Source organism: Asparagus officinalis, chromosome 9, assembly GCF_001876935.1.
Source record: "Asparagus officinalis chromosome 9, Aspof.V1, whole genome shotgun sequence".
NCBI lineage: Eukaryota > Viridiplantae > Streptophyta > Magnoliopsida > Asparagales > Asparagaceae > Asparagus > Asparagus officinalis.
In genome coordinates this window covers 34812663-34826882 of record NC_033802.1, presented here as the reverse complement: position 1 = coordinate 34826882, position 14220 = coordinate 34812663, and the positions used below count along the sequence as shown (strand labels likewise).

General features: G+C 34.3%; 1 protein-coding gene across 1 annotated transcript; it reads right to left on the bottom strand.

The window, feature by feature from the left end:
- Nucleotides 1183-13712, bottom strand: LOC109824804 (TRAF-type zinc finger domain-containing protein 1). The gene is made up of 6 exons (XM_020391453.1): nucleotides 13602-13712; nucleotides 13451-13508; nucleotides 7765-7900; nucleotides 3299-3436; nucleotides 3081-3214; nucleotides 1183-1596 (listed from the first exon to the last, which is right to left on the bottom strand). The coding sequence occupies exons 2-6, from the start codon at nucleotides 13492-13494 to the stop codon at nucleotides 1437-1439; spliced, it is 612 nt and encodes a 203-aa protein (XP_020247042.1). The 5' UTR covers nucleotides 13495-13508; nucleotides 13602-13712; the 3' UTR covers nucleotides 1183-1436.

Below are 14220 nucleotides of genomic sequence, written 5' to 3'. Positions count from 1 at the left end.
TCAGACCTACTAGGGAAAGGACGAATGCTTGTGATGCTCGAGTCGCCCTAGCTGGGGATTGACTTGATTTGTTGACTAGTATTGACCTAGAACACGTGTCGTCTCCCACTAGGAGATTAACACTTGGTGTAATTGCTGACATAACACATTATACCCCCAAGAACTTTCAGTGTTTTGTAGTAAACCCCAATAACTTTCAACATTGCGCTAAATCCTTAATAACTTTTGTAGAAAATTTCCAATATCTTTTGGATAAATTGCACTAAATCACCAATAAGTTGCAAAATACGTTTTTATGTTGTTTTTTGTTTCGAATTTATAGGGTTGTTTGCAAAAGTGTGGAAAATTGTTGAGGGTTTTCTGCAATTCTAGAAGTTATTGTGGGTTTATTGCGATTTGGAATTTTTTTTGTTGTCTACTTGAAAATGTTGAAAGGTTTTGGGGTTTAATGTAATTTACCTAAATGGGAACTAGAATATTAAAAACAATAATGAACATTTGTTTATCCGTTCTTGATCATCATGTTGGTTTGGCGACAATAAAGATAGAATACGGATTATGGGCGAGAAAGATACAAATAGATAGAAAGTTTGATTAATTAAGGATGTTCTTCGTCTTCTTTGTAAATATAAACAGAGATCAAAGAGTTTTATTAAAGTTAATGTTATTTTTTCATAAAAATTAGACAGGTGAGGAGTGAGAGATAGATAATGAATGATAGAATTTCTTTAACTATGGAATTAATTAGGAGAATACATGTTTAAGCAAAGGATAAGAAAGTTGCAAACTGAAGAAATAGGTAAGGTGAGATATTGTGAATATTTGAGGATTTAATAGTCCCAACTAAATAATTTATATCATTTATCACTAATCTTAAAGCATTAATCACAAGATCTAAGGGCTAGAAAAGTGAGAGGAGAAGATTCCTTCCCCACCTAAGAGGAAAATGGTCCATCTCACTAATAATGGCATTTAACTTTCACGAACTGTAACGGCTAGTAAGCTATGCAATAGAACAGTCTTAACCGAGACAACATTCACCTAGATTTCTTCAGACAAGAATTCATTCATACATGAATATTGCAATGCCCCCTCTTTGCCTCTATTATTGAGAATCCCTGATTTTCTTTATTTCACTGGGGTTAATTTGGAACTAGAGCATCCAATGGTTGGGCTCGAGCGAAAAATAATAGACATTCAAATAAAGAAGCTTGAAACAAATATATAAAGCAACTGTTTCGTTCCGTATGAACGTTGGTCTTTAGTTAAGAAAATAAACTCGAGATGTTTTTCTGCCCTCAATCAATGAGATATTGTTTGCAATAATTACACATGATAAGCATTACAAATGATACGTATAAATAACCCAGATCCATGTATGAGAATGAAGTTGATACCTCGCTTTTTCCAGGAGCAAGTAGCAAAACGCTCATAAGCTATTGTTCTTGTTGAGTATCTATTCTTCTCTGCATAAAAAAGGATCCAACAAGAACAGCAATCCCTGATAGCGCAATTGTGAATAATATCCTCTTGTTTGGTGAATCACGAGGTTGCCTCCTGTAAGCGCCTTCTTCTCTCACTGGTCCTCTGCCATCCCTGCAGGAATAAAAGTTTTTAAAAAAAAAATGTCTTTCAGTGAGCTATTCAGCAATTTACAGAAAAACAAATAAATACCAATGCGAAAAAAAATATAAAATAGCATTTTCTACAGCTAACATCCCTTCGGGGCAATATGACCTACCAAATTGAAGTCGACATCTATGCAGCGAGCAAAATAATCGGGTATGTACTTGCACGCGGGCGCACTATGGACATGCACAACAAGAGTGCACAACAAGAGATAGACTCAGAACAGAAGGTGCGCACTCCATTTCTATCTCATTTTAACTCATTTCACTAAATGAGGTGGCAACTCATATCCATTTCTATCTCATTTTAACTCGTTTCACAAAATGAGGTGGCAACTCATATCCAATATCACAATATATTTTGTACGTACATATACCTATACAAATAGGAAAGAATTGCACATACTTCTAAATTTTCCTTCAGTAGATGGTAGGCGAACGTCCATACTGCTTTTAAAACAATGGTAGATGGTATTTCTCAGTATAGATTTTAACTCAAAAGATGAACACTTAATTTGACTAGGGTTGCATCATACGGTCTGTTCCTTCATATAGCAGTCAGTTTGACAGTTTCACCATTCAACTGGTACAACACCGACAACAACAAAGCCTTTAACCCAGACTTTTAGGATTGCTACATGAATCTGACTCTTTCAATCAGCTCTGTCGAGGGATACCAGCCCATCACTATTCTACTTGTCCCGCATTTGAATCCCACTGAAGAAAAAATGACTATTTGGTAGATCTTTTTGGTGAGGCAAATTAAAGAACTAAAAGGAAGTTAGAAGAACAATAGATGACAGCAAAGCTTACTAACTCCTAATGCTATCTACTTTTGACTTCTATTACAAAATAATTATGTCCGGCCAACGAACCAATCTGAAGAGCTACAAAGAAAAAGGGCATTTTCATATGATAGTAAAAAAAATCAAGGATTTAGACATTTTAGATAAAGAAAACCAGTGGACAATGGAGGAAATGACTTTGCAACTCTTTTGGCAAGTAAAAGCTTTTAACATTTTGTATTCTGTTGGGTTGAAAATGGGATTTACTAATATGTCAGCAAAACATAAATTTTTTTAGTGAGTGAATTCTGAGCTATCAGGACAGAAATTTGCTTGGAATTGGTGGAAAGAGGAAAGGAAATTACTTCATGTTTTTCGGCGTCATTATGAGAAAGGGTCTCTAGTTTCATAGGTAATAGATGTCTTCGGGCCTACAGTTAGTCTTTTCCTTAACGGATAGATGTCTTTCTGTCATTTCCTTTCCCAATTACATCAAAACAAACAAGAGAAAGCTCTTTCTTAATCTATCCAACATACTTATGGGTTCCGTCATGAAGAAAAGTAGTAAAAGTTTTTGGGTAAGAACTAAGAACAAATGTAAAAGTATGTACTTAAGAGAAATCGCTGCTCTGCATATGTGAATGTGCCAAAACCACATTTAAATTACCTGTAAGACTCTGCAGTATTATTTGATTCGTCATTTGAATCACCATGAAACTGGATGTCATGATTATCTCGCTCACGAAGTCTAACATACTTGTTACATCTATAACACAATTCTGTTCGGTTTCCACATATTTCCTGAAATGTGTGAGCAGAAAAATTACATCAAGAGTGAATGTAAAGTAACTCTAGATATGTTCTCGTTTTACTATTAAGAGCTACCTGATGCTTAAAAAGATCAACAGCAGGCAGTGGAAATTCACAATATTCACATGTAATCATCCTCTGGGGGCATTGTTCACCTTTATGAGAAGACCAAACTTCACGTTCCACTGTTTCATTGCACAGTGTGCATTCTACCTGTTTGCATAAGAACGCAAAAGGGATCATGATAAGAAAAATCAACTTACCTATTTCAACTAGTACACTCATATATCAATAAATATGCCTCAAGAATTCTGCAAGCAACTAAAAGTGAAATCACATATTTAAGAGCTAAGCTTCTACCTGTTATGAAAAAACTAGAATCAGAAGCAACTCATTTGAACCAACAAAATGTGAACATTTTCATCACAGAAACTAATTATAGTTATAGAATAGAGAAGTATATATCTTGATGGGTAGCACAATACAGATCATAAAACCAAAAGAAAACCAAGATTACCAAACACAATAGAAGAATTTTAAGAACACACAATTTATGACCACTGCCCACTGGATCAAATAAAATACAGCTCTACTACTGATATTCCAGGATGTAAGAATATGAGTATTGGCATGCGGTCCACCATATAAAAAGTTACAGTTCATTTTCACTAAATATGCAAAAGCATTGCAGAACATGAGTACTCAAATAAATTCAAACAAAAACCAAGATATATCAGTAGCCAAGGGAATAAAGGTTCTACCATCAAGACTTGTAGAGAGGGGTAATATCTTATAAACATAAACAATTATAGCATGTCTAAGGAATGGTGTAAGGATTGTATAATTAACAATCCAGGTAGATAGATCAGGTTCTAACTTAATCTTATGGCCTATAATTGATCATATGCTTTGAATCATATTCTTTCTGGTAATGGTCAGCTATTAAAGACAAAAATAAAATAAACAACTACTCTCCACGCCCTGTGCACCTAGCAGCATATCAAACGGAGAGGAGAAAATTCGAACAGAAACAGAAGCAAAAGAAACCAGATCTCTGAAACTGTGGTAACTCCAATCTAGTCAATGGGTATATAGAAACAAAGGAACTGATCACTGTTTTAAAAAACCTCCGCCTAGTCCGCCTAGGCTTACACCTAGGCCCAGGCGGTACTTAGGCCGCCTAACTAATCGCCTAACGCCTAGGCGGTACCAGATTTTGAGTGTTTAGGAGGGCATTGTCTGCTTACATGGACTACACCCTTTAGGCTTTGATCGTGATTTCCTATGCTGCAGCCTCCACGTCCTCCAACCTCATTCAAACTCCTTTAACCTCCAAATATGAATATCTTCACTACCTCCTCCGACCTTAGCAAAACCTCCTTGACCACCATTTAAATGAAGAAAAAAATTTACCTAAACAACAGTCTGACACCTAATCTTCCTATAACATTAACATTTACTATCAATTATTATAATTAAAAAATAAAAAAGAAAACCTCTTAGACTCTAGGCGATGGGTCCAACGCCTAGGCCTCCTAACACTTTCTATAATCTTGTTGTTATTATTTTGGCTATTTAGCATTTAAGAATGCATGATTTATTGTGGATCTAAGATTGCTATCTTTTCTTTTGCGAATTTATTTGAATTTAATACATATTTTTATCGATTATTATAATTAAATAATTTAAAAAACAGCCAAACGTCTAAGCGCCACCTAGGCGTCTAGGCGCTGGCTCAAACGCCTAGTTTGCCTAGTGTCTTTTGTAACATTGGAACTGATAATGGAAATACGAGCTAGACGACCTTCTGGAACACATAAAGATAAAGAGAGATTAGTTTCCATAGAGAGAAAAATGCACCTTCTGTGGTAGTTTAACAATTCCAATTTTCCAGTCTAATGAATGATCCTTGATTCCTAATCATCCCAGTGTTGCAGAAAACTATAATGAGTCGTCAGTTAGATGTATGAAGACTAGCAATCTATTGTATGGCAGTTAATGTCCTTGTATCCTTGTATGTGCAGTGAGTGAGAGCATTGAGATGCTTGACTGCATATGCAGTGGCAGAGCTAGGAATTTCGGCGGGAGGGAGGGCCAAAAAATTAATAATTAAACACAGTAATATGCAAACATTTTTGCACGATGGTTAGTAGCTAACGCCACCACATAAGAAGACTTTCAACATCAAATTTCAAAATATAATGAAGTGCTTAAGATAACATTCTTCTTGTCTTTATTTCTTGAAATCGTTTCGTGACTTCTTGTGCTCTTCCTCATCAATACTACAAAATATATCTTTTTCAAAAAAAGGCACCAAACAATCATTCATATACTCATCTCCCATTCGATTTCATAAGTAATGCTTAATAATTTTTATTGCCGAAAATGTTCTTTCAACAATTGTTGTTTCAATAGGCATAATTAGCGCCAACTTTACCAATTCGTACACCTATGGATATAAAGTATCTATTTTCCATTCAACTAAACTTGTACACCAACTGATATAATCCACACAAAGATAATTAAGACATTTCTCTTTAGCTTTTAGTGACAGATACTTAGATAATGTTTTATTTGCTATTATTTAGGAATTAGCAATTAGAAATTGGATGATTATACTTTTATTGAGATAGACACCATATATTCATACTTTAGCTTTATTAGGACGTAGGAACTGAGTGATTATGCTTCAGTAGAAGTGTCCATAAAGAAATAATTAAAACCAAACCCTAAATTCTAAACAAATCCAAAGAGAAAAAAAATTAGAAATCCTAAAACCCTAAAATCCTACACAAATCAATACCTAAAAACTAAAACGATCAATATGGAGGAAAAGTTAGAAAACTAATCAGGATTAGGATTGGAAGGATGAGTAAACACCGTTGTTCGTTCAAAGCTTCAAGCGGAGGGGCAATCATGATCTACACGTAAGGAAAAAAATTCTATTAGAAAGAAACTCACGAAGAGTTTCTGTTTTAGTTGCTAGGGCTTTTTATCCTTTAGCCCCCATCATTTGAGAATTTACAATTACTAATATTCCCTCTCTTTTTCTCTAATTGCCAGGGAGGCCAGGCCCGCTTGGCCCCCATGTGCATTCGCCCTTGCACATGTGTCGGTGCACAATCATATGCATATAGGAAGTCCTTACTAAAAATTGTACAATAACTAAATCCTCATCCATAAAAGAACTTGCTGCTTGATCTGCTGGATCCGTTGATGGGATTTCCATTGATATAAAAATTAATATATAACTAAACTAAAATTGAATCTCTAAGTGATGTATATTACTTAAAACATAAAAGGATCATTTTCTGAAATTATTATCCAAAACAAAATTATTCTACTAATGTGATATAATTATCTTCTACTAGGGCCAACATGGTCTACAACAACCCCTTCAACTTTAAAAGAATAAGCACTTTGGATATGTTCGGAATACTTAAACTCCTAAGGTTGATAATATAAGCTAAGGAAAAAAGATTACAGAAAACAAGTATTCATTTGGCAAGCAGACTAAATAACCATTATTACTAATCCTTCGCAATCTGATACCACATTTCCTGCATATTCTTCCTTGCAGCTCTTTTCTGGCACGAACTATACTAATTCCAAAGCATTTGTCCTAGCATACTTCTACTCATTGCCTTCTTCAGTTTAGAATTAGCCTTCTGAGTTCTAAGTTCTTGCTAGCACTCTCACCAATCATGTAGGTTCAAACAGAAAGAAAATTGTCCAAGGTCGCAAAAAGAGAAATAGTCTATCATGTCTTCCAAATTTCCTGTGTTGAAAGTTGCAATAAAGTTTTAGTGAATACTGTAAATTTATTTTACTGGAGTAGTTAATAACAATGATAAGATAGGAGAAGAGATATCGTGTTTTTACCTGTCAAGAAGAACTAAAAAGAGAAGATAAAATCAAACCTACAGTTTTACGAACCTGAGGGTAGATAAGGTATAGATATAATTTCTCATTTGACTTCCACAGTCCTATTCTATTATACAATATATAATACTGGTTGATATAAATACAGAACATGAGTGAAACTAAAAAATTTCCTATCAGGTATCTCCTATCATGTTTTTAAGCATAAGATCTGTTCAACCTCCACCATTAATCTCCTTAGCCTTAGAAGGATACAGATACATCTATGGCTGTAAAATTATATTACCTATCAAACAGAACTTACAAGATAGATTAAATCAAACCTAATGTATCATGTTCCACAAAGAAAGACACCAGGGGTTACAACATCTGGCTCCTTTAACTTTCACTCTTGTTGTCATATATTATCTGAAGAATTCATCTGAAGTATCTGACACAATGTTCTTGGAGCAAATGATCTATACACAATCCTCCGTCAACCTCCTTCCCATTAGGCAGAAGGATCCAACTACTTTACCAAGAAAATATTGACATGGAAAACACCAAATGGACTACATGTCGAAATAATTACCATGGCATATTTGATAAAGGATTGGAAATTGTCTACTGTATTGAAAAAGATTAACACAGCTAATACATGTAACTTGATGAAAACATACTGGAGCATGAGCTTCATTATAATGCTCATTGGAATGCTTTTTTGGAACCATTTCTCTGCATATTGTGCACTTTTGCAGATTGCGAGAACAATGCACATAATGTAGGTCGATGTTTGAACTAGGAATATCTCTCTCACTGCATGCAAAAAGAAAAACGAAGGCATCAGTTTCGCAAAAAAGGATGATAAAAGTTACAATGAATATTGTGAAAAAAAAAGAAATAAAACAATGACAACATGCAGGAACCAGTCTTTTCATATTGTTAACAACAGCACTTCAAGGGTAATATTCAGAATTGTCACACTGAAACACAATCTGTAACTTAAAAAAAACATTCAGATTGTCTCGAAAGATTGGCCCAAAGATAGTTCTGGTTATATACTAGTACTCCAGTGGATGTGATGCATGCATGACATAAAACGTGGGGGAAATGTTATAATCAAATTGTAAAGAAAACATATAGATATGATTTTGAGTTTATTTTCATTGTTTTTTCCAAGTTTTAAACCATTTTGTGATTTATCCAAGTGCAAAGATATTCCCTTTGATTTTGTTAAGTGTGAGAGCATTATTGTTGATTTTTTCAGTGTGAACAAATTTAGAATTAATTTCTTCAGATGTGAGGGCATTTTTGGAATTCGAAAAGTGTGGCTCATAATGACCAAAATGATGGCTTTCTTAATCTATAGCATAGGTATGGAAAATATACTAATTAGTTTGAAGTAAGCGTCCAAATGAAATTACTCTAATCATGTCAAAGCGGCACCTAAATGGTAATAGTTGATATGTTCAACCTTAAGTATACATGGTGGCATTGATGCATACACTTACTAAACAATGGTTAAGCTAACAAATCATCTTCCTTCATTAAAAGAAATGCAACTGTCTCAGGTCTTCTTCTAACTAGATAGACAAATGAACTTTTACATATATGATGTATGTGCTAAAAAATTATCCAAATAAACACCAGCTTAGTTGGATCATTGTATGCTCGTAAAGTAAAAGAAATTGTCATGAGGGCTATTCATGACTAGCGAAACAATCATGACTAGCGAAACAAACTAACTTTTACACATGTAACATCAAAAATCACAAATTAATACCAACTTAGTTGGACTAATGTATTTCTCATAATCTGAAATTCCTGAGGCTAGGGAACTCATTTATAAACTAGTAAGAACAAAATATGCCCGCTAATAATATTATTAATGAAGTTATTATTAGTTATAATCTGTTAAGATGCTATCATAGAGTTTTACATCACTGACCATAGTACTTCTTCATGAATAAACCATATTTATGTTATATCTTCAAATGAACGTTAAGAGTAATTTGTTAGGTCTTTTGGTTAGTAGCATGAGAGAACTTCTTCCTGTTGCCAATTCTATTCAAGTTTAACTTGGATCTTCATATATAGTTCTTTTGCATGCCAATCAAGGTTATGGAAAGCGCTAGGCAACCGAGACGTCAGACCTGACGCCTAGAGCCTAAGCATATTTTTTTCTTTCTTTAAGTGGTGGTGGATGGTTTTCTAGAAGTAAAGAGGAGGTGAAAGTGTCCATAGTAAATGGACGAGACTAGAAGAGTTCGGAGGTTGTTGGTAGACATGGAGCTACAGATGAGACAAACACGATTGAGACCTAGATGGTGTAGTCGGCATAAGAGGCCCATTCCCTAGACGCTTCCAAGAGCTAGGCGTCTGGTCTAGGTTCCTGCTTATGCCTAGGCGGGCACCTAAGCAGGCTAGGTTCCTGATTTTTAAAACATTGATGCTAATGGTTTTATTCACAAAGGAAAATGTGAATAGAATCAGTCAGAAAATACATTAGACCAACTGCGACGGTTGTAAATTTACTGACCCAACTGGTTGTCATCAATCTCTTGTTTGTAAGTACTCTTAGGAATAAAGTTGTACAGATTCAGAGATGATTTGAGATAGCAGCTGATTTTAAAACTTGGTCAACTTTTTTATGAGAGGTTTAAACCTTGTTTCCTAGTTTACACGTAAAAATTTGATGCTAAATGATGATGATCTTGACAATAATGAGCTCATCATGGTCAAATACTAAACATGCTACCTGACATGTAAGAAAGCATGTCCGAGTGTGAAGTATCTTCCTAGTCTATAATTCTTTCATATTTCAAGTGTTTATTGACCTGTTACACAAGGCATGAACATGGACCTTTCAAGACCCATTATCTATGTAGGTAACTTAAATTTTGTTACTTTAATATCCAAGGAGGACATTCACCACTATTCACCGTACACGAGATAGAAAGTCAGACCATACTGTTAAATTGATATTTCATGTGCACTGCTCCTGTTAGCTGTAAACTATATTTTTGTCAAAATAGTTTTATGTACTATGCTCTTAAAACCTTTTCTTTATGGCAAGAACATACAATAGTAACCAGAGTACATCACTTCCTTAAGGCGTCTATTAAACCTTATAGAGAATGTTGCAATAGAGTCAATTACGATATCTACCTACATATATATTGTGACGCTTGCAACAGTTAAAAGATGACTCTTTTAGTACAAAGAGTAGCCTTGTCTACTACTGGGTTTTGGAGTTCCAAGGATATCTATAGAAATTTGATTACATTTTGACTTACAGTGAAAAATATTCATAAACATAACAAAACCATAGTAAGCAAATAGTAGAATACAATAGCCCTATCTCATAAAATTCCACAGCTGAAAAACATAAGGTACTGAAGCCTTGCAAGAACCAATTTCTAGATGAGACATCGCAAATCACAATATCTAAAACCCAACTTGAGGAATCTCAAGAAAGAACATAATGTAACATAAATGAGGAACAAAAATCATTGCAAAGGGAATTTTCTACAATCCAAACTTCTCACAAAGACATTGTGGATGCTCAATACCATGAACTATGTGTATTTGAAACATGAAAGCAGGTGAAACCTTCCCAAGTAAAACCCAGCAAAATCATATGACAAACAAGAGAACGTGGCAACAGAACAGTAAATCTCAGCTACACATGAAGGATTGTCAAAGGAAGAGAAAGTCTGGGATAATATAAAAGTTTAAAAGTTTAGTGCATTTATAAGATGTTATGCCTCATGTGGTATACGTGAATCGGGTGAAGTGAGAATAGAATGACACGACGAATGAAATGGAATAAATATGGAAATGAAATGCTCATTCTCATTCTCACATCTGGTTGAATTAGAGAATGAAATATGCATTTTTTGGAAGTTACATATTTTTTTATTCTCACTTAAGTGGGAATGCCCATTATCTGGCAACTCATTAAGAATGATAATTCCCATAAAATGTGAGAATTAATGTGAGCGGAAATGAGATTTCTAACTTTCAAAAACACATCATGTTTGAGATGAATGAATGAGGAGTCAGAATTGACATTCCTTTCCTACTCATTCCCACGACCCAAACAATGCATTATTGTTTACTCTTACTAAACAAAACATGAACAAACAAATAAGGGAGATATACTAATAGACTATAGGCATATGCAGTAAATTAATAAATGTTATTCAGTAAATCAACCAATTAGAAGAAGTAACAATTGCAGTTAATATAGAAATTAGAAGTATATTCTAAAAGGGGGCAGCCCACCTAGGCCGGCAGCGACATATTTTAGAAAGTGCTAGGTGCTTCTATGCGTCAAACCAAGTGCCGAACACTCAAGCATCTAGGCGGACGCTTAAACGGCATGTCTGCATTTTTAGCCTCAAGAGAGTAAGGATTCTTTTCAAAGATTCAAAATTCTGTCCTTCTTGTCTACCTAAGATGAACTTCCATATAAAATTTTAATCTAATCCTTTTTGACATGCCTCATTCTTTTTAACTATTACTATGCTTAAGCGAGAAATTATACCCTTTTTGATATCGTGTAGTCTGCATTAGCGGCCCATGATTCCCTAGGTGCTTTCAAGGCCTAAGCGGACAGCCTAAGTTTCGCTTAAGCCTAGACAGGTTCCTAGGCAAAAGCTCAGACCGCTTTTAAAACAAAATTGGGTCCAGTTCCTGGGCTACCTTGAACCCTATATGCAGAGCATAGGCCGGGATGGCTTGCAAAATAAATAAAAAACTTATTAAATTTAACCTAAAATATAATTTGTTAAACTTAAACCCAAAGCCAACTTGTTAAACATAAACACTCATTAACCCATTAAACTGAAACCTAAACCCAACCAAAAAACCTAATTTTATACATCCCTCTCTCAAAATGGCACCTCCTCGGGATTTGCCTTAGCCACCCCTTTCTCTCACCAAGCAACCGTAAATCTTACTCACATCACCACAGATTCACCGCCATTTCACCCTACAATGTCCTATCAAATCATCTTTGATGAGACTTCTACTTTCTCATGTAAAAATAGGCAACAGAGTGTTTCTTGCTGTATTTTTTTATTGATGTTAATTAAGTTTTTTTTTTCTATTTGAACCAAAAAGGTATCTTCTCCGCCTTTTCCTCTACTTGAAGTTGTATTACAATTTCCTTCCCTTCAACAAAATTATCTTCATAATTAGTTTTATGTTTTTAAACAAAATTTGAAGTTTAAAACAAGAGCGCTTACGAGCTAGTTTGAGACCCATAACTGCTTAGAGTTGTGTAAAATTTATTATACCAAGAGGTATGCCTATTAAAATTTGGATCGAGGCAAGGATATCACAAATGTTAAATTTAACTGCTGACTTTGGGCCAATTTGATATTGCTAGAGCTTATAATAAGTCGCCTATATAAGCAACTTATAGAAATAACTTAAATAAGCCACTAAAATAGTCATTTGGTAATCATATATCAAAAGCAGCTTCCAAAGCAATTAAGGTGTTTAGTAGATCTAAGCTTAAAGATCTTTATATGTGAAATGACCAAAATACATTTAGCTTCATATTTATTGTTAATTAAAAAAACTTTGTAAAAATTTGAAGGGTATATGTATGGTATGTAAACTATAAAAAGCAGAAGCTGCTTTTAAAAACATCCTCTTTATGTTCTTTATGTTCTTTATATTTTGTTGAGATCTTTTTTTTATCTTCTTTATGTTCTTCTTTTAATTATTTATATTGTTGAGTTGATATACTTTATCAAGTTGCTTCTAAAAGCACCCTCTTAAAAGAAGATGTTTTTATAATAAACATGCAACAAAAATTTTTTACCTAACACCATTATTAACTGCTTCTTATATAAATAAGCCGAAGCATCCTAAAGAAGCAATACCCAAATAATCCTTTGGCCTTAATAGAGCTAAATTGAAGCTGAGAATTAAGTGGCCTATCCTCAAAAGACTTACGAACAAAGTTTATTGTTTCTTCTGCAGAAGATGAAAATTCTAGGGTGATATTTGGATTAGTCAAATCATCTAATAGATTGCTTCATCAGTATCACTTTCAAAAAGTTTTTAAAGAAGGCATATCTCCTTATGTTTACATGTACTCAGACAAGATACAACATGATACAAGCATTGTAACTTCACCAAATAAGCAAGTCTCAAACTTCACAAACATGTGCACTTTCAAACAGACGCCACTTCTTCAACCTAAATTCTAACATTAAACATAGAAAAGCAATACCGAGATTATACACTTCTAGTTCTAGCAACATCTAGCAACAATAATCATAGAGATGTCTTCAATTGAATCTTATGTTTAGATCTCAAGAATCATGTAAACTGAGAAAGAGGATTTACCAGTGAGAGCAGAGGGTTGTTGTGGATTCTGGAGAGATCTCCATGGCAAGCGATTACCCTGAATAATAAAAATAAATCAATTTTTTTAAAAAATTCGAGGAAAGAAGAGGGCAAATTTAAGGAGAGGGAATCAAACTTTTACGTAGTTTACCTTTCTCAAAGTTTGAGAATAGAACTTGAGAAGGGAAGAGGAAATTTTTGATCGGAGCCTCGGTCTCTTGGTCTTTGTTGGGTTGGGTTAACTTGTGAGAAGAGAAACCAACCTGCACCTACTTCTGATGAAATTCATCGTATGCTAATTATTTATTTTATTAGGTATTTTGCATATATATCCCTAAAACCTTCAATATTTTCTAACATACTGTCTGGATACTGATACTTGCAAATTTACCCCAAATCTCTTACGTTGAAAATTTCTGCCTTCCACTTATGATGTTAGAGAATATGCTTGATAAATTTCCCAAAATTTTGTTAGTTTGATTACAATTTTCTAACGATGCCTACTGCACTCTTTGTTAGTTAACTACAAACACCACAGAGTGACGAAGATAGACTGATATGACTTTGGTAAGAAAAAAGCATAAAAAATCGAAGGACTCATTATCCTCGGACAAACTGAAATCAAATATATTACAAGCCAATATTGTCATTAAACCTTGGTTGGAATATAAAGATATCTCATTAACCTGCTGATTTATGTTTCCTCAAAGTCCTCCATATCTCCCTTCTTATTTTCACCCAACTCCTCAAGTGGTCCACAACTTCTGCTC

Coding starts and splice junctions, on each gene's coding strand:
- LOC109824804 (XM_020391453.1), bottom strand. CDS start 13,494: ATGGAGATCTCTCCAGAATCCACAACAACCCTCTGCTCTCACTG. Junction 7,901..13,450: donor ACAACCCTCTGCTCTCACTG/GTAAATCCTCTT, acceptor TTTTGCATGCAG/TGAGAGAGATATTCCTAGTT. Junction 1,597..3,080: donor AATACTGCAGAGTCTTACAG/GTAATTTAAATG, acceptor TTATTCCTGCAG/GGATGGCAGAGGACCAGTGA.